This window comes from Equus asinus, chromosome 15, assembly GCF_041296235.1.
Source record: "Equus asinus isolate D_3611 breed Donkey chromosome 15, EquAss-T2T_v2, whole genome shotgun sequence".
Classification (NCBI taxonomy): Eukaryota; Metazoa; Chordata; class Mammalia; order Perissodactyla; family Equidae; genus Equus; species Equus asinus.
In genome coordinates, this window is record NC_091804.1 from 28980658 (window position 1) to 28998981 (window position 18324).

Below are 18324 nucleotides of genomic sequence, written 5' to 3' on the forward strand. Positions count from 1 at the left end.
TTCTAGGAAAGACCAGGCCACCTAATTCCTTAGGGAGTCTAGAGACTGATTGATTGAGCCATCCATCTATCTACTCCCCTGGCCGGCCAACCAGCAGGCTCTCTGCCAGGCCTGGTCAGCCAAGTACTGTGCCTGATAAGGGACAAAGACCAAGCCCCCACCTTCCAGGGCTGTGCAGGGCCTCCATGGCCAAGCTAAGGAGTTGGGACCACAGGCAAGAGGGATCCACTGAAGGGCTATGTTTGTCTTCCTCACAGACCCTTCCAATTTTGCCTTGACTCTAACCTAGTATTGTTGACAGTTCTGCACCCAAGAGATTTAAAGTTTACTCTTTAATACAAAAGATCCTTTCATTAAACACAGCTTGTTTTAACAAACTTTTGGCCAATACTCCTTGGCATACAGATGGGAAAACAGAGACCCAGAGAAAAGGGAAGAGAGGAGGGCAAGGTCACGTGTGAAGGGGGTGGGGATCAGGTCCAGGGCCTCAGCTCCCTGCCCGCCCGCTGAGGGGCTGCCATAGCAGGGTGGGGCAGGGACTTGGCAGAGGGGTTAGCTTCAGAAGAGGTGTGCGATCCAAGCGCAGCCTCTCCACAAGCTGCTCGGGAAGAGGTGAGAGCCCAGACCCACTGAAAGGATCAGTCTTTGGAGAAGGGTCCTGTCCAACCCATGTCTGACAAAGCATTCTCATCATACCCTGCACTGGTTCCTCACGACAGGAGGCTGCACAGGCGGGGATTTCTCTCTAAGAGAGTAAAATCCAGGGAGGGTCCTGGGCAAGCTGCTGGCCAAGCAGGGACTCAAAGCCAGGATTTTGGCCTCTCAGGAAAGAGCTATGCCTTAGTGTTACTCTCCCTTTTAGGATGTTGTCATTTTGGGGCTTGTAAAAAATAATTAAGGGCAGTCAAGCTGAGGTGCCGACACATAGGCTCCCAAATGATCGCTCTCCTTACTTCCACGACAGTCCTGACACCATGGCATTGTAACTATCTGCCTACAGGACTGCCTCAGTGTCCTCCCTCCCGCTGAGCTGAGCTCTCAAGGAGGGCATGGTCTTATTCTGCATCAGGTACTCAGAGCTTGACACAGGGCCGGGCAAATGCTCCTTGCACGAATGAACGAGCGGGACAGTTGGATGCTCAGATTGCATCCCCAAGAGCCTTGGGCCCAATAGGGGTCAGCAATGTGGGGCCACAGAAGAAAAGAAATAACATTTGTGAAGACTTCGCCTTGAGACAGGCGATGGTGGATGTTATGATCTCCATTTTACAGGTGGGGAAACTGAGGCTGAGGGAGGCAGAGTCACAAAGGCGGGGGCATAAGGCCTGAGGCTCCCTGAAGCTTTACCTCTCAACGTTCCTCGGTCCTCAACTGTTCTCCAAGTCTACCTCCACCCACTGTTTGAGGCCCTTTCCCCATCCCCAGAGGGAGACGGAGGGTTTCTGTTTGAAGGCTTCAGCTGCTGCTGAGCCAGCTGCCCTCCTCTCCCTTGAGCCCACCCTATAATCGAAGTTGTTCTCAAGATACAGATTCCCCCCTGAAGCCTGCCAGACCACAGCCTGCCCCTCTCAGGTCTTTCAGGAAGACACTGGGGAGAGAGGGTCCTGGGCTGATGCCGGACAAGCTGCTCTTAAGATCACCTTCCGTCTCTTGCTGAGGAGAGCACTTCTTAGTTCTCCCCTTTTCAGAGCAGCAACCCTTCCACCTACGATGGGGGGTAATGGGGTGAACTCTGCCTTGGGTGCCAGCCGACTCGATACAGGTGACAATTCTCCTCTGGCCTCCTCTCCCGCAGCTATTCAATGGGGGTCAACTTTCCTTCTATCATCTTTCTCTGTCCTCCTTTCTCCTCAGCCTACCCCTTCTCCTGTTTTCCCCCCCGCACACCCACCATGGCTCCTTACAGCCACTTCTCTCCATTCCCGATGATCTAGTCAGGGCAATGGCCTTCTCGACAGCCCTGCTGCGTTCACTGCTCACAGGCTATCCTGTTCCCTACTGAAAGAACCCACCTTAAATGCTATTATGATTGGGTTACCCCCTATTCCTGTCATATCCTTGTTTTGTGATGGTTCCAGTCAGTTGGAAACTGAAGAGTTCTCAGGAGCCTGCCACCAGAATGCCAGCCTTAGACCCCCTCAGTATCTCCCAATTGTCTCTCCCAATACAGTCCTCTGGCTTTAAATAGACTGACTCCTACCCCAAAAAGCCTTTTTAGGTTCTGATTCTAGGGCAGCCAGATACTGGTGGTCCTTCATTTTACTTTCAGCCCAGACTCTTTATCTGTGAGCACAGAGATGCTTGATTAAATGGTGAGAAATAATATCTCATTTATTATTTCACTGCTCATTTACACTTGTCCTCAGGTCTCCACCTGAACATCAATCTTCCCCTGCTTACATCAGCTCCGCTCTTAGACTCTCTTATAGCACCTGCCACAATCCATAGTTAAATATCTATCTGTGGGATTACCTGCCCAATGTCATCCCCTTTCCCATTAGCCTGATGACTCCCTGATGGCAGGGACTGCCCACCTTGCCCACCATTTGGTCCCAAGGCCTAGTTCTACATGAGATGGTGACAAGTACCCACTGATAGACTAATAATGCTGGCCCCCTTGGAGGTGGGAGGAGTTCAGTCACTATGGAAGAGGAAGTCTGCCAAACACTAGCACCAGCACTCAATAGAGGGCTGAGAAGTGCTGTAGGCAAGCAGCCCCAGGGAGAGGGAAGAAGTCTGGGAAGGCTTCCTGACTGACAGAGGTGTATGAGGGCTTACGTGGTACACTGACTAATGCAGAAAGCACATGCAGACTATCCTGCAAAGGCACTACCACCTTCCCAGAGCTCACTCGCCTTCCTCAAAGTGCATCCAGAATGACCTTAAGATCCTAGGAGAAAGGATTTCCAGTATATCAGGGCTGGTAAGACTGTGTTCGCTCTAAAGACCACCTTTTACCTACAAGGAAACTGAGGCCCAAAGCAAGGCATAGACCTAGGCCTCATGAGGTCTTGTGATTACCAGGTACCATGTGAGCAACCAACCATTTCGAACTAGGAGCCACAGCGACCGCAGAACTGCAGAGTGTGGTCTCTAAGGCCTGGTGCCCCTGCCTTTTTCCAGAAGAGGTATCTACTTTCCACTTTCCTGAAAGGCATTTCAGGAACAAGGGCAGGGTGCTGCCCATGCTGTCTTGGCAAGGTGGAAAGCACTGTTGGGAAGACAGAATGCTGATCTAGCAGTCGCCTTAGGAGGGGGTGGGCTGCAGGCTCCCTGCTGGAAAGGGCCGCAGATCTTTCAGCGGGAGGCCTGTTTGTGACTCTTCAGGGGCCTTGACCTAAGACACAAAGCTGCTTTCTGAGGGAGAGCAAAATAAGCAACAATCTTGGCTTCACTTATCATCCAGGTGCCTCCACAGGAGAGGGAGGCCACAAAAGCCTTTTTTGTTTGTTTGTTTTGTTTTTGGAATCTGCAATTGTCTATTTTCTTAAGTCTTCCCACTATGCTAGAATCATGCACTCCTGGAGAGTCAGGCCTGGGTCTTGCCCCTGAAATCCCCAGCAAGCCTAGTATAGGGGCTCAGTGTTTGCTGAACAAACCATCCTTTCCACGTGTATGACTCCTCAGCTTATCAAGACTTTGCTGAACCACCAAATACATCCAGAAACCCGGAAAAGAAGAATTCAGAAATATAAGCACGAAAGAATCAGGAAAAATACTCAGCAGATACAAATCAATAAAAGTTTGGCTCTTTGCAAATACCCTTAAAATGGACAAACCTTTGGCAAGTTTTGACCGAAAAAAGAGAAAGCACCGATAAGCAACGCCAAGAATGAAAAAGGGGTAAACTGATGATGGGGAGGTTTACAGCAATAAATTAAAAATCTACGTAAAACAGATAAACTCGTATGAAATTACCAAACCCCTTTCCCAACTCAATAAACAATCTCAATAAACCCTCACAACAGCCCTGTGCCTTGGAGACACACTGCTCCTGGGATGCTCTCTAGGAGAGATGTAGAGGTGGACACCCAGCACAGGGTCCTGGCAAGCTACCCGGCTTTGCCGCAAATGTCAGAGCCAAGGGAGCACGTGTGCATCAATGACATGGAACTCCACCCCTCTCACGCTTCCAGCTACCCGCTTGAGTCCCCAGCTTGGACAGCCAACCTTATTTCTTTTTCCACTTGAAATGCCATAAGGGGTTTCACTTTATTTTTACTTCAAAAGCAGCACTGTAAAAATCCTTGATGATTAGAGTTCCAGCTGTCTTAAGTTGTTTGTCAAGGGATCGGTTACTCAAATCTCCTATGGAGGGAAACAGTGTCAGGCAAGAAGCCATGGGAGCTGAGAGAGGCGAATGTCTCATCTCTGAAGACTTTCAGACTCCCTCCTGCTCACCGCCTGGCCTGCCCCTGCTCCCCCTCCACCAACCCCACCATCTGCTCTCCAGAGAGCAGATCAAATTTTCAGGCTAAGGTACTCTGGCGCCAAGGACTCAGCCCCTCTGTACCAGTCCCTGCCCCCCACCAACTCAGGAACCCAATACCACGACCCAAATGGACTGCAGCCACATAAAACCACAAAGTAAAGTTTATAAAGCTTTATTAAACATTTCAAACAGCTGTGCAACGAACACACCAGAAATCAAAGCTCCAGAATAGCAGTCCAAATGTTCCACAAGTGTGGCCTCGCGTTCCCATTCCCCTAGATGGACTGCCTCCAGTTCTGTCCTCTGCCGGCCCACCTCCCTCCCCACCTCAGGCAAGAGAAAGATGGATGGTTTAGACTGGAAGGATAACCATGCTGATCCCCAGTGGGCAGGGCAGGAGAGAGTCTCGTTTGCCAACACTTGTTACTGAAGCGCAGAAAAAGAAAACAGCAAGCAACAGTCACAAAGTCTTCCTGTGTATTCTTCACAACGTACAGTCTATACGCGCAGGACTGAAGAAGCTCCTGGCACGACGAAGATGGCCACTGCTCCCCTCTGTCTTGTCTGAACCACCTCGGAGTCCAGTGTGCTGGTCACTCTGTAATCCCCATGCTAAATAAAAACTGTAGCAGTACCTACTATAGCTAGCTATTGCTAAACCTCAAAATCAGAACACGTTCCATAAAGCTTCTTTAAAAGGAATATACACATTTGTACACGTACACACACGCACAGCACACCAAAAAATATCCAAACACCTATCAAGGGGATCATAGCTGTTATGAAACACAAAGTACTCTCCCACTCACTCGGCCGGGGACTGCTAGATCTACGTGCACACACCACACCTCAATCCTGCAGAGCATGCGCGGGAGGCACACTGAGGCCCCCTCCTCGGGACAGCGGAGGAAGGCAGCAGGAAGGGCAAAGGAAGCGAGGCTGGGCTGGTAAGCATGAGCCCAGACACCCAGGTGAAAGAGCAACACGTATCTGTTACCTCTTTCTTAAAAATGAAGTGGCAAAAATACTGGAGATTTGTGGACAACAAACAGTCAAGACATGTTTCTGTCTAGCCTGCTGACCAGGGAAAGGACAATGAAAAAGCGAGGCTCTCGGGCGTCAGCAATCTCTTTAAATTTGAGATAAGTGCAAAAATGAGCCCTGTCCTGGACAGGTGCTCCCCAAAAAAGGAAAGGGGTAGAAGAGAACTAAAGGGAAACCAGGAGAGGGACTAGGGAGACAGTAACATTCTGGGAAGGGAGGAGACCCTGTCAAAGACGGGTCACAGAGGTGACAATGAGACTGGCGTTTTATCTGCCTACGTCATACCCAGGCGGTTGACCAGGATGGGCAGAGACTCCTCGCAGGAATGAGACGAGGGGGGTGGCCATCCTGACAGCCGGGGACCGAGATGGGGACAGAACAGACACAACCACAAGACCACCCACGACTACAAGACTCTACAATAAAAGCACCGATCAGTGCCATTATTCACATTATAAGGATAAAACATCACAGGCCAAAAAGGCGCCGTCAGGAATGTGGCACCCGCGGGGCTGCGGGATTTGAAACTCCAATGCTTTATGACCTATGTCAATGCCTCCCCTCCCGTCTTCTGCTTCCTTGGAAAGCTAACTGGGCAGGCTGTTAGGTGCCCACAACACCGGGGTCGTGCGCTGATTCCGGAAGCGGGGAATCAGAGCAGTGGTACAGGAAACAGTTTCCCCAGCAGCTGTAGCAGATGAGGAACAGGGCTGCCAGGAAAACCAAGGCACAAATTGTGCAAGGCTTCCGCTCCAGGAGGAAGCTGAGCAGGTAGAAGCCCATGAACATGGAGTGGCTGAACCACAGGGCGGGGTTGAGGGGCTTGGGGATGAGGAGGACGGGCAGCAGCCACTGGAGGCAATACATGATCTCTGCCGGGCAGGGCCTTCGCCAAGGCCGCCGGGCACCGCTGCAGGAACCGACCTAATGGGAGCCAGCGGGCGCGGGCGGCTGCCCTCCGCTTTCTTCAACCCTCACTCTCCAGGAGCTGAGCCGCTGTGCTCTCTGGCTGTCAGCCCGGGATCACCAAGGCAGCAGGGATCCTGAAGAGAAAAGTCAACACAACAGACAGACAAAAAACAGACAGACAGACAGACAAAAAAAAAAAAAAAAACAGGAACAGAATGTATACTTATTTGGGAAAATGGATCATGGTCAACAACAGCAAATGTGAATGCCCTTTCCTCCCTGCCCACCCAGGGAAGACTACTCCTCTCCAAGTCACCATTTCGGGAAGCCTCCTGGGGTATCTCCCCTGGGCTTCCCGGGGACCTGGAGAGGGCTCTTCCAGCAGGTCCGGCACAGTGGACTGGCTTTGTCTGGGCCCTGCCCAGCAGAGATCATGTATCGCCTCCTGGGGCTGCGGCCCGTCCTCAAGGGGCCCAGACCTCACAATACCGCCCTGTGGTTCCACCGGACAGGCATGGGCTCCGTGCTGTGCCACCACGGAATAAGGACAGGGTTCTCTATCTAGTAGCTCTCATAGCAGGTGCACAGTGGAGAATTAAAGCAGTTAGTGGTGCGCTGCCTGCTGGAGATCGCAGGCAATGGATCCTTGCAAGCTCTGGGAAGCTGCAGTGGCAGCACCCCAAATAGTTGGTTTTAACATGGCAGCCTGGGATGAGCTTGCCTTTTTCAAATAGTCCGGTATCATTTGCCAAAACCAGCCACTTCTTCGAAAGTCAACGTAGAAAAAAAATCACCATAGTACTTCGTCCAAACTGACCTCGCCTGGATCACTTACACTCTCCATCTGCTGCTGGCACTGTAGAGAACCTGACCTCTATGAGCTTTTAACCAAAATTAATTTTCTATCCACATAGGGGCAAATGCCAGTTGGCCCCTGTGCCAGGCAGCTTGCTGGAAAGAGATGATCTTGAGCGGCGGGCCATCGGCGCACCAAGGCTGCGCTCCCAAACCATGTTCCCGTGTTCCCGCCGCGCCTGGAAACGGAGCTGCGGCAGCCACAACCCTCTTGTGGCCGTAGCAAAACCCTGCTCCAAGCTCCAGCTACCCAGCGCAACGGCTACAAAGAACCTGGCTGGCTGAAGACCTACTAGGGCCTGGGGTGAGGGGAGCAGAAAAGAGAGGTTCAAATGACCCGTCCAGCAACTACCCCAGAGCGCATTCCAACCACTTCTCGGGAAAGCTCATCCCATCCCTTCCGTGCATACAAAGGCGCCAATCCGGCACGCCCGCATCCCTCCCACAGGGTAGATACCGGCTACTACCGCTTTTGCGCCTAGCGCTCAGTACCCTGCCTCAGCTCCGTACAATCGCCACCGGCGGAGATCCTCATCTAGCAACCGTTAAGAGGCGGGATGCGAGGAATCCGGGAAAGGTTACGCGCTCAGAGACTCGGGTGAAGCAGAGGACCTGAGCTACAACACACTGAACATTAGAAAAGGAATGCTGACCATAGGCTTATGAAGCCAAGGCTCCTGGAAGGGGCACCTTTATTCGCTCTGCGGGGCAGAGGATCCCTCTCTAAATCAGGTTTTCCGTCGTGCCCAAGGTGGGTTCCGGCGCGACACTGGACACTAGGCTCAAATTTGCAGGCCAGGGTTTGGAGAGAGGGGTTCCGCACCACGAGGCGCACAACCCCTACCCTCGCCCTATGCGCTATTCAAAGTTGCAGTTCCCCTCCATTTTACACTGAAATTCAAAAGCCGGCACGGCGGAATCTTCTGGAAAGGGGCTAAGATGGAACTCAGGAGGCGGGGGTCGGTGTGGAAAGAGCAGATGGATTATTTTTTCCTCTCCTGGCGAATGAGGAGCGCCCCCACCCCCCAGCCACCCCTCCTCACGGACCACCCCCCCCCAAGCGCACATGCGCACTTGGGTGGCGGGCGGATACTTAAGGCGCGGCCACCGCGGCTGCGGCAGTGCGCCCAACAGCGGACTCCAAGAGACCAGCGGACCTCGGCACACCGGCGGCCTCTGGCAGCGCTCGCACTCAACCACCCACCTACCACTCGCGGAACCATGGCGGCAGTGGCGGCGGCCTCCGCTGAACTGCTCATCATCGGCTGGTACATTTTCCGCGTGCTACTGCAGGTAAGTGTGCCTGGGCTCCGGGTGGGAGCGGGGTCCCAATGCATGCCCCTTGAGCCGGCAAGTCCGCGTCGCAGTTGCCGCTTCCCGGACCCTTCCTGTCCCGATTGCCGCATCCCTGCCTGCCCGAGTGCCGCGGCCGGCACCGCGCGCCTCTGCCCGTCCCCTGCGCCCTCCTCCTCGCGCAGACCCTTCCCAGTGCGCCCGCGCCCGGCCGGGAACAAAGAGTTGGGGCGCGGCAGGCACCAGCCGCGAACAATCATCGAGACTCTTAGCGACCAACGCGGTAAGAAAAACCCGCTACACTCAGACTCGATCCTAGGAGGGGGGCGGGGCACTTCTGTTTTGCGAAAAGAGACTTTACATCTTGCATAGCGAAAATTTTCCGCCTTAGAAAACTGCGCATTGCGGGGAAATTTTCCTAAAACACACAAATTTGGGGGGACGACGAAAAATAAGTTAGAAAAAGGGACTTCTGAGAAAAAATAAAAAACACTTTGCAAAAAAAGAAACCCCACAACTAATTAGACAAAAAGTAATTCGCGGGAAAAAATGAATTAGAGCAAATGCGCATTGCAGGAAAAATAAAACAGACAAAAGCACTTGGCAGAAAAAAATGCATTAGATAAAAAGCGCATTGCAGAAAAAAATTAGACAAAGGAGCTAAGAGATAAATGAATCGGATAAAAGCGCTTTGAAGAAAACAATTAGAGGAAAAGGCTCTTTGCAGGAAAAATGGAAGAGAAAAAAGCACTTCCAAAAAAGGACAATTCGCTTTATTTAAAAAAAATCAAATAGAGGCAAAGCGCTTCGTGTAAAAAGAAATAAAACAGAAGAAAGCGCTGTGTCCACAAAATCGTTTACCCTAAAAGCACCCCTTGCAGGAAGAATTCTCTTAAAGGAATCCTTTGCCAAAGGAATTGCATATTTCCTTCAAGGTGTTCCTGGAATGCTGCATTTACTGGGTAGGATTCGCTTTTCGAAATCCTCCAGGGACACAGCCCATTGCGAGAAGTGAGGTATACCTAAGTTGTGGGTCCAATCAGCTTGCAGCCATGCAGCCTTCAGCACAGTTGGAAAAGCTCCAGCTGCCCTGACTCGTGGACAAGCTGCGCCCGCGCCGGCCTCTCCTGGTCGGACAGGCGGGCGGGGCAGGGGGTGGGGCGGGGGCGGGCACCGCAGCGCTGCAGACACGCTGCGGGGGCTCGCCTCTAAGGGCAGGTCCTGGGTCTCTCACCGCAGGTGTTCAGGTACTCTCTGCAGAAGCTGGCATACACCGTGTCGAGGACCGGGCGGCAGGTGCTGGGAGAGCGCCGGCAGCGAGCCCCCAACTGAGGCCCCAGCCCCCAGCCCTGGGCGGCCGTGTCACCAGGTGCTCCTGTGCATCTCGACCAGCATGGGAGCCAGTGCCGCGCAGGAACGGGGGGTCCCCTGTGCTCCCTCGCCATAGGAGCACTTGCCAAGGTCAGTGAGGGGCCGGTAGGCCCCCGGAGAAGCAGCACCGACAATGATGACAATACCAGAACCTTTCCAAACTCCTCTGCACCCGTCCCACTGCCAGGCGGGGTAGAGGGAGGAGGGGGGTTTGGGGGAGCAGACCCCTGAGATCTGGGCATAGGCAGTGCATTCTTATCTGGACCAAGTCGGGACAGCAACATCCCAGCCCGGAAACCACGGCCACGCCAGCAGGCCCCACACCACAGAGATCCAGACAACCACACCAGCCAGCAGAATGGACACTCCAGCGCCACCAGCCGAAGCCCTGAATCTCAGTGCAGCAGACAAGGCGCCAACTGCGTGCCAGTGTGGCGGGACTGGAGGGCGAGGGTGAGGGAGGAGGCGGGTGAAGAAACAGAGTGGGCCCTCTCACTGTCCCTTGCCTACAGCACGTGCATTCCAGCCTTGCTGCCTTTGCTCCCTCAATTCCCCCTCCCTCTCACTGCCTCCCAAGCCCACCCCACCCAAAAGAAATGGATCACTCAATTTGGACCTATACAACCAGTAAACAAACCCCATCTTTACTAAAACACCTTCTCCGAGCCCCCAGCCCCTCACTGATCTTGCTTTTCCCTGGTCTCACGCAATTGTGGTCAATATTGTGGTAATCGCTAATTGTACTGATTGTATAAGTGTGCATTAGTTGTGTCTCCCCAGCTAGATTGTAAGCTCCTGGAGGACAGGGACCACCTCTACAAAAAATAAAAAACCAGTACCTCCCCTGTCTCGCACAGTGTCCCAGGACCCTGCGGGGCAGTGGAGGCGCACCAAAAAGTTGTCTCTTGTGATTTCTCTTGCGGCTTCGACACATACTTCTGAGACTGGGCTGACGTGCCCGTTGTGGAGTGGGCACAACACTAGCGAGAGGAGGGGAGACAATAAAATAGGAATAAACTGGGACCCTCACAAACCCACTTCCATCTCAACACTGTCCTGAGATAAAGGACCACTTCTCCCTCCTCAAAGAGAAAGGCTCACAGCTTCACTTGTGCTCTGGGAAGAAGGGACCACTTTCCCCCCAAGAGGGAGTGGGTGCCTTCACTAGTACTGGGATAAGGAGCCTTGGCAGGTAATCACTGGAAAAGGTGGGAGTAGCCCTCAAAATGGGATACTAGGGACCCAGGGGCTGATCAGGACTTCCGAACACAGTCTTATCTCTATCCAGGAGCCCCCAGGAAATGAGCACTGGGCAGGGTGGGCACTGCCTTGGACAATGAGTACGGGATAAGAGGTGTGTGGTGCCTCCCCACCCCGGCTCATACCTCCAGGCCCTACAACCTCTACCATGAGGCCTACAAAGGCATCCTGCCTGGCCTTGCTACTCTCCAGGGTCTCCTCCCCCACCCTCAGGAACCTGTGTCCAGCTCACTCTCCCCAGGATCAGATTCTCTGCTCTTCTCAGCATTAGCCTCCATATTCTTAGGGGTGCTTACCAGGTCCCTGACCCTGGGCTCTCCCCTGCCATATCAGGGTGGGCGGGTGGGCTGGCTGCTCGGCTCCCGACTTCTCTCCCCTCTCCCACTCCTCAGTGAGTCAGGGCTCCTTTTACGTGGAGTCAGCTGACTGCCTCACCAAATGGCTCTGCCGCCTGTTTAGCCTTGTCTCTGGCTTTATGTGTCCCTGTCACTACACACCTGTTCCTGGGTCAACACCAACGGGAGCTGGAGGGCCATAAATCTCTCTTTCTGCCACTTCCTCAAATCCCTTAGTCACGGCTGTCACAAACAGTTCCGGAGCACAAAGCACCTTGCCCCTTGAGCCTGATGATGTTTCCCTCCCCTAAGCAAGCCCCTTACATTTCTTAGCCCAACCACCAGCACCCCTAGAGGCACCTATAACTTCAGTTTAGCAGAGAATCATGGGGATGGAGGGTGCAGACCTCAGTTCCGGTATTGGCTATGGCATCAAACAGCCCAGGGAACCTGGCCAGGTCACCTCCTACCCATCACTTTCAGTTCCCCTCTGTAAAAGGGCTGCTAAGATCCAGTAAACCCCAACATACTAGAAATATTCTGCCATCAAAATGGCAATCAGGACTCACTGGGACTGGGGTGGGGATGTGCAATCCAAGACTCCATCTTCCTTGGGCTGGGTCCCCCCAGCTCCTATCATAGCCTGAAGGTAAGGCAGCCCTCCTCCTGCCCCAGGCTAACTCATCAGCAGGCAATGCCCACACCTGCCTTCTGAAGCCCCTATCTTGGCAGGCCTCAAGACTGGGAGTATCTGTGGTTTTCTATACTAAACCCACAGAACCACGAACATATTTCGACGTGTTCTCAATGAAGGCTGCCCCTCCCCCTCAGAGCCTTCGAAGGGTGTGCCCACAGCCCCACCACCCCAGATGCTCTAACCTCAACCCAGTTACAAGGCAGCTGGGTTCAGGGAGACAAGCCAAAGCAGCATGAAAGGGTCTGGCTACTCTGGACACAGTAGGCCCCTCTTAGCCTTTTGTGCCCCCTTTAAAAGGCAGGCGGCTCCTGGCAGCCCCAGGTCTTTCCAAAAGATCTTGGCAAAGCCCATCTGTGGGGTTTCCTCCATCCATCCATCAGCAGGGCTCTGAGCACGGCACGGTGATGACGGACTTCCAGGCAAGGGCTGTGCTGGTGGCCTGCACCTGCTTGGGTGGGCGTGAATGAGCAATGTCCACTCCTCCCTTTCGTCCCCATGTTCTGGCAGCAAACACAACCCACAACAGAATACAGAAGGAATGTGTTCACTTTCTATTCCTGTGTGATGCCTAAAAGTCCAGTCCAAACACATCTTGGTTATAAAATTTTTTCCAGAAGCAATACCATCAAAACATTTTATTCTGGGAGGAACTGAAAATGGCGAGTTTTATTGCAAAGACCTTAGTCTACAGGGTGAAATGTCCACAGGCCTCCCCTTTCCCTAAACTGTCTTTACCACCCCCACAGAACTTTGCCCCCACAAGGCCAAGGATAGAACTGATGATTGTGAAGGGATGGGAATGGCTTTGTGGGATTCCAGCAACAGGTGACACCCTTGGGACTAATGCCCCATGAGGGATGTTAGTTTCCTAGCCTAATCAGTTGAAGTTAAGTCCCCAGGGGGTGTAGATACCATGACTTTCAGAGGTGTGGGGTGCTATGTGACACTGTTACCTCTATCTGTGGAGTATTTGGATTGTGATTGAAGGAAGGGGCAGAAGGACAAGTTTCTTGAGCTTCAGCTGCAGGACAGCAACAGCCTATTACACATGGTTTGGAAGAGACTTGGTTTGCTGTGAGCCATTTGCTAGATATCTATTTTCAAGCTTGTATCTATTCAGGAGCTGGCACCCTAAAGTGAGACTCTGAATTTGCAGTTAGTTTTACCCCCAGAGATTTAAACGTCTGCACACAGACACACAAAACATTAGTCTAACAGTCTCATTTTCCCTGGTGACCTCTGACTTCCTCTATATGCCCCAGAGACATGTCACCATCTTTTCTGGGAATGATCCTGTTCACCTCCCCCCTCCCCTTCCCTGCTCCTCCCCGTTTCCCTCCCACAGGGCCCATATCCCAGCAGGATCCAGATTCCTGAGCATTCGTAAAACAGGAAGTCAGAGAGGCAGGCAACACATGGTCCTTGGTATATCACACAGTGACAGGCTTGAAATGGAATGCATATGTTTCAAAGATAAGAGATCAACAACAAAAAAAGACAGCCAAACCCAGACTTCCAGATTCCTCTTTCAAACAACATATTACAGATAAAAGGTTAAACTGTTTTGGCAACAATTCTAACAAGACCAATTTAAGAGATGGAATTGATCTGGTGACTGGAAACTGACCAGGGCTCGGATTCTTTTAACAGATTTGCTTGACATTAATTAGTCTCTGATTTAAAACAAACAAACAAGATCTAACACCTGGCATTAGCACTTAAGCTTGGAACGTTTTTTTTTTTTGGTCCTGGCTTTGGTGTTGCCGTCCAGAAGGCTGAGAGGATGGTTGAACCATGTCAGGCAGGGCAAACAGAAGCTGTCCCCAACACACCAGTTCCCTGAAAGGGATAAAACACAATCCAGACCTATAAACAGAAAGACCATTTCTTTCCTAGGACAGACCCCAGTCTGTCCCAACATTTAGCGTTGAAAAGGGACACGGAGGCCTGGAAGGAAATTAAAGAAGGTTTGGAAGGAGGGAGGGAAAAGCAACTGTCTCCCATCCCCCATACTTCTTTCCAGGCCATTAGTGTGCCAGGCATTCCGTTCCTTCAGCTGCCCTTGAGGGCCACTCCCCATGTATACTGGAGGAAAGGCAATGGGTATCCAGACTTGATGTAAAGTTAGCAAGACTAAAAAGCACCCGCGCCCCAGAGCACAGCGTCAACCTATCAGCCCAGACACCAAAGCGGGGCCCGGGGCGGGACACCCTTGTCTCCCCTCTGCCGCATGCCCCTTCTGATTTAGTGCAACTCAAGTGGAGGGAACAGAGTGACAGGCCTCTCAGAAGCTGGGCCCCCTGCCAGGGTCCCCGGGGCCGCAGTGGGGTGGGCGCGCCCCCCAGTCACGCGCTCCCCGGCTCTGCCTACCCCATCCCAGGAGCAGACAGGCGAGCGCTGACCTTGGAGGCCAGAACCAGAACCCAGCAGTCCGGTGACCCGCCCTCGGGGCGGGAAGGGACCCCCTAGGCCCAGGCTGGGGCCAAATAGGGCAATCACGTGACACCGGACAGGGCTGGCGCCCAGGGTGCGCGGAAGGAAAACCCCAGAGAAGGACCGGGCGACGCCTAAGGTGACCCCAAAGGGACAACATGGCGGCGTGGCCGCATTGAGGGCCTCTCATCCCGCCCCAGGAGGCCGTTGCCACGGTACCTGCGAGCCCTGCCATGGCGCCGCCGCCACTGTCGCCCTCGCTGCAGCAGCCTGCCTCCACCTCAGCTCGCCACCGACGCCGCAGGAAGCCGGGGTGACGCCCCCTTCGTCTTCTAGTCGAGCCGGCCGAGGACCCCTCCTGGGATTGGGCTGCCTAAGGCAGAAGCCTGATCATATGACCCAAATTGGGGTATCTCTCCTCCAACGTCCCTTCAATGTCCGTGCCAGATGACCCTTTGAAGACTTTATGCGTATGTGTGCAGAACTCTGGGGGCTCCGAAGTCTTCAAGTCCGAAGAATTTTTTATCAGGCGCAGCCTGGGCAGTCCCACATCAAGGGCCCATGGTCCCCTTATGCATATGCAGCAGATTGTGATCTTTACTCCCTGAGCGCCCAGGGGGCGTACCTCAGTCCTTATAGGTAAGCTCCGGTCTCGTGTGGTCCGCGTGGATGACCCGTGTACTCCGGGAAAACTTCGTGGCTCAAAGTCCGCCCCCTCCCTGGCCCTTTCCCCAAGGGGCTAAAGCTCAGGAGCGTAAAGATCCGGGTTCAGCACTTAGAACCTGACTCGAGTCGGGACCTGACTCCGCCTCCTGCCCACCCCGACTCAGCTTCCTCGTGTCTGATGAAATGCCTCCTTCGCAGGGTTGTTACGGGGATTGAAGGAGGCAGTGTATTCATTTATTAGTTAGTTAAGCACGTTTCTAGAGCCCTTTCTGTGTGTAAGTGCAGTACTAAAAGCGAGAGGGTAGAGTGGAGGGTGACAGACACTGATCTAACCTCGACGCGCTGCCAGTCTAGTGGGGGAGAGTGGGGGAGGAGAGAAAAGACAGTCATCAAATTATCACTACATATTAATAATTTTAATCAAGTCAATATGTAATTATGCATCATGGGAGGTGCTGTGGGGCAAAGTAAAGAGTATTATGAAAAATTAATAGAGTCGAATGTAGGGTGAGAGGTGAAGGTGGACCCTCCTTGGGAGCCTGGCAGTTAGGCTGAGAAACTAAGGAATTGTGTGAGGCAGGGGTGAGAGAGGAAATGTTCGAGTCAGAAAGAACTACTTGTCCCAGGTGTGGAGGTGGGAACGAGCAGGGTGAGGGTGAGAGGTGAGCAAGCACGTAGCACTACCTAAGGATTCTGGTTTTTATTTTGAGAGTAATAAGGTGTTTCCACCAGGGGAGTGATTCCAAGTTTGGGTTGCTGGAAGATCAGCCTGGCTGCATGGCTTGGAAGACACTTGGGAGTGGGTGTGGGGAGAGGCATTAGAAAGTTGTTGCAGCTTTCCAGGTGCAAAGTGATGGTGACTCAAGCAGGGTGGTGGCTTGGGGCGGTGAAATAAGGGATGTAATATTGGGTGTGGGTGCGTGCAGAGGCCTTGGCAATAACACTTAGGGTTTTGCCTTGAGTATGAAGTAGTGAAAGAACCCTTGACTAAGGTGGTGAAGCCTACAGAAGGATCAGATTGAGGGAGAAGATCAAGAGTTTGGCTTTGAGAAGCCAAAGTTTGAAATGCCTGGGCAACCTCTAGGTGGAGAGGGTCAATAGGCAGTTTTATACCAGATGAGAGCTCAAAAAAGAGGTCTAGGCTGGAGCTACATATTTGGGGAACATCAGCACACAGGTGCTACATCATGGTGCTGGATGACATCCCAGGGGAGAGGAGGAGATTTAAAAAGGTAGGCAGAGGAGGAGGAGGACCCAACAAAGGAGGCTGAGAAGCAGTGACCAGTGGAGTAGGAGGAGGACCAGGTGAGCATGGGATCCCAGAGAGAAGGTTTCAAGGAGAGAGTGCTCAGGGGGCTGACTGCTGTGGAGGACAGAAATGGCACCAGTGGGTTTGGTTACAAGGAGGCTTATGGACTGTATCCTTTATGTTGCAAGTTCCTAAAAAGATCCTTAAATCCATTGGCTTAAAAAAATAAGCAGGCTGCCATCAATGGCGGGTTAATTGAGTGGCTTGGCAATGTTATCAAGGACATTCTGTCTCTCAGGTTCATTCCATCTCTGCTCTGCCATTCTCACATTGAATTCATGCTCATGGTCATAAGATGGCCACCCCAGTTCCTGGGGTCACGTCCATGTCAAGGAGATGTCCATTCCTCCTCTAGCTGAGACTCAAACAAACTGGATGTGGCCTCTCACTCTCTTGCTGCTTATGGGCTGAGGGATCATTGCACCCATGCCAGGTACACCCAATATCCAACACTGGAGGAAAAGAGAAGTCTCATAGTGGGAAGTCTTGTTTAGAGTAAGAAGGGGCTAAGTGTTGGCCAGGATGTGGAGCAAATGAAATTCTTGCACACTGCTGGTTGCGAGAGGAAATTGGTACAACCACTTTGGAAAACTGGCAGTGTCTACTAAATCTAAACATACACCCATGCTATGACCCTGAATTTTCACTCTGCGGTGTTCATTCCGAGAGAAATGAGAGCCTATGTCTGCAAAAGACTCGTGCAAGAATTTTCATGGCAAATTTATTCATAGCCTCAACTGGAAATAGTCTGATGTCCATCAACAGGAGAAGTGATAAGCAAATTGTGGCTTGTTCATCCAATGAAATACTATGTTTTACATGTGAAAATAAAAAATACTGATCTACACAACACCATGGACTAATCTCACGTATAGCATGCGGACTAAAAGAATTCAAACACAAAAACAGTACGTATTGTATGATTCCATTCATGTAAAGTTCAAAGGCAGGCAAAGCAAATCTATCGTTTTAGAAATCAGAATAGTGCTTACCTGGGTTGGAGGGGGAGCAGAGATGGGCAAGGAGCAAGAGGAACTTTTCTGGGGTGCTGGAAAGGGCCTGTATCTTAATCTGGTTGGTGATTACACAGGCAAAAGTTCATCAAGCTTATACTTTAAGATTAGGGGACTTTATGTACTTTGTGTATGTCATACCCTAAGAAAAATGAAATATAATGAAAGAGAGGAGGAGGTCCTGCCAACCCATGGCCTGTGATGTGTGCTGCTGAGCAAGAATCAGAAGGTCCAGTTTGGAGGGACTCAGCCTTCCAGTAAACATCACACCGAGGTCTGGGCATTGACAACCCTCAGTGGTCAGCTCTCTCTCCCTCGGGGCCCCAGAAAACTGGAGAAGGGGAGACGGGGCTTCTCACTCACATGGGGCTGCCTCCTGCCCCCCGCCGGCTCCCTTCCTCTGTACCCACAAGATTGCTCCTCCCTCCAAGCTCAATTCCAGGTGGTAGTAATGACGCCAAAGCTGGGCCCTGACTTGAGGGACCTAGAAGGTCTTTCTACACTAAAATTGTCCTCAACAGACCTCAACTTCCTGCCAAGTCCTCTCGAACTTGCCTTCCTCCATCAGATGCCCAAACTCACTCACGACTCTTGCTCTCTCCTGCTCCCCACTCCCCAAGTCTTGTTCATCGCTCCTGAATCCCCCTTCAGGCCTTTCTGTCCTCACTGCCAAAGCCTTGGTCCAGGCTGCCATCCTCTCTCCCTGG

At 52.3% G+C, this 18324-nt stretch overlaps 2 protein-coding genes across 4 annotated transcripts; one reads left to right on the plus strand and one right to left on the minus strand.

The window, feature by feature from the left end:
- Positions 1-4588: 4588 nt before the first annotated feature.
- Positions 4589-14998, minus strand: BLCAP (BLCAP apoptosis inducing factor). Its single transcript, XM_014847170.3, has 2 exons — positions 14849-14998; positions 4589-6519 (listed from the first exon to the last, which is right to left on the minus strand). Exon 2 carries the CDS (start codon positions 6341-6343, stop codon positions 6080-6082), a length of 264 nt encoding a protein of 87 aa, XP_014702656.1. The 5' UTR covers positions 6344-6519; positions 14849-14998; the 3' UTR covers positions 4589-6079.
- Positions 8320-10801, plus strand: NNAT (neuronatin). Of its 3 annotated transcripts, none has more exons than XM_044747810.2 (3): positions 8320-8533; positions 9469-9544; positions 9773-10801. In XM_044747810.2, the coding sequence occupies exons 1-3, from the start codon at positions 8462-8464 to the stop codon at positions 10000-10002; spliced, it is 378 nt and encodes a 125-aa protein (XP_044603745.1). In that variant the 5' UTR covers positions 8320-8461; the 3' UTR covers positions 10003-10801. The 3 variants fall into 3 exon arrangements, with proteins under 3 accessions (XP_044603745.1, XP_014702657.1, XP_014702658.1); XM_014847171.3 differs by having other exon boundaries at positions 8322-8533; positions 9469-9549; XM_014847172.3 differs by lacking the exon at positions 9469-9544 and having other exon boundaries at positions 8332-8533.
- Positions 14999-18324: the final 3326 nt, after the last annotated feature.

Bases quoted from the DNA above. Each gene is read 5' to 3' on its own strand.
- BLCAP (XM_014847170.3), bottom strand. From the start codon at position 6,343: ATGTATTGCCTCCAGTGGCTGCTGCCCGTCCTCCTCATCCCCAAGCCC.
- NNAT (XM_044747810.2), top strand. From the start codon at position 8,462: ATGGCGGCAGTGGCGGCGGCCTCCGCTGAACTGCTCATCATCGGCTGG. The intron at 8,534-9,468 runs GTAAGTGTGCCT...ATTTCCTTCAAG, and splicing joins TTTTCCGCGTGCTACTGCAG to GTGTTCCTGGAATGCTGCAT. The intron at 9,545-9,772 runs GTGAGGTATACC...CTCTCACCGCAG, and splicing joins GACACAGCCCATTGCGAGAA to GTGTTCAGGTACTCTCTGCA.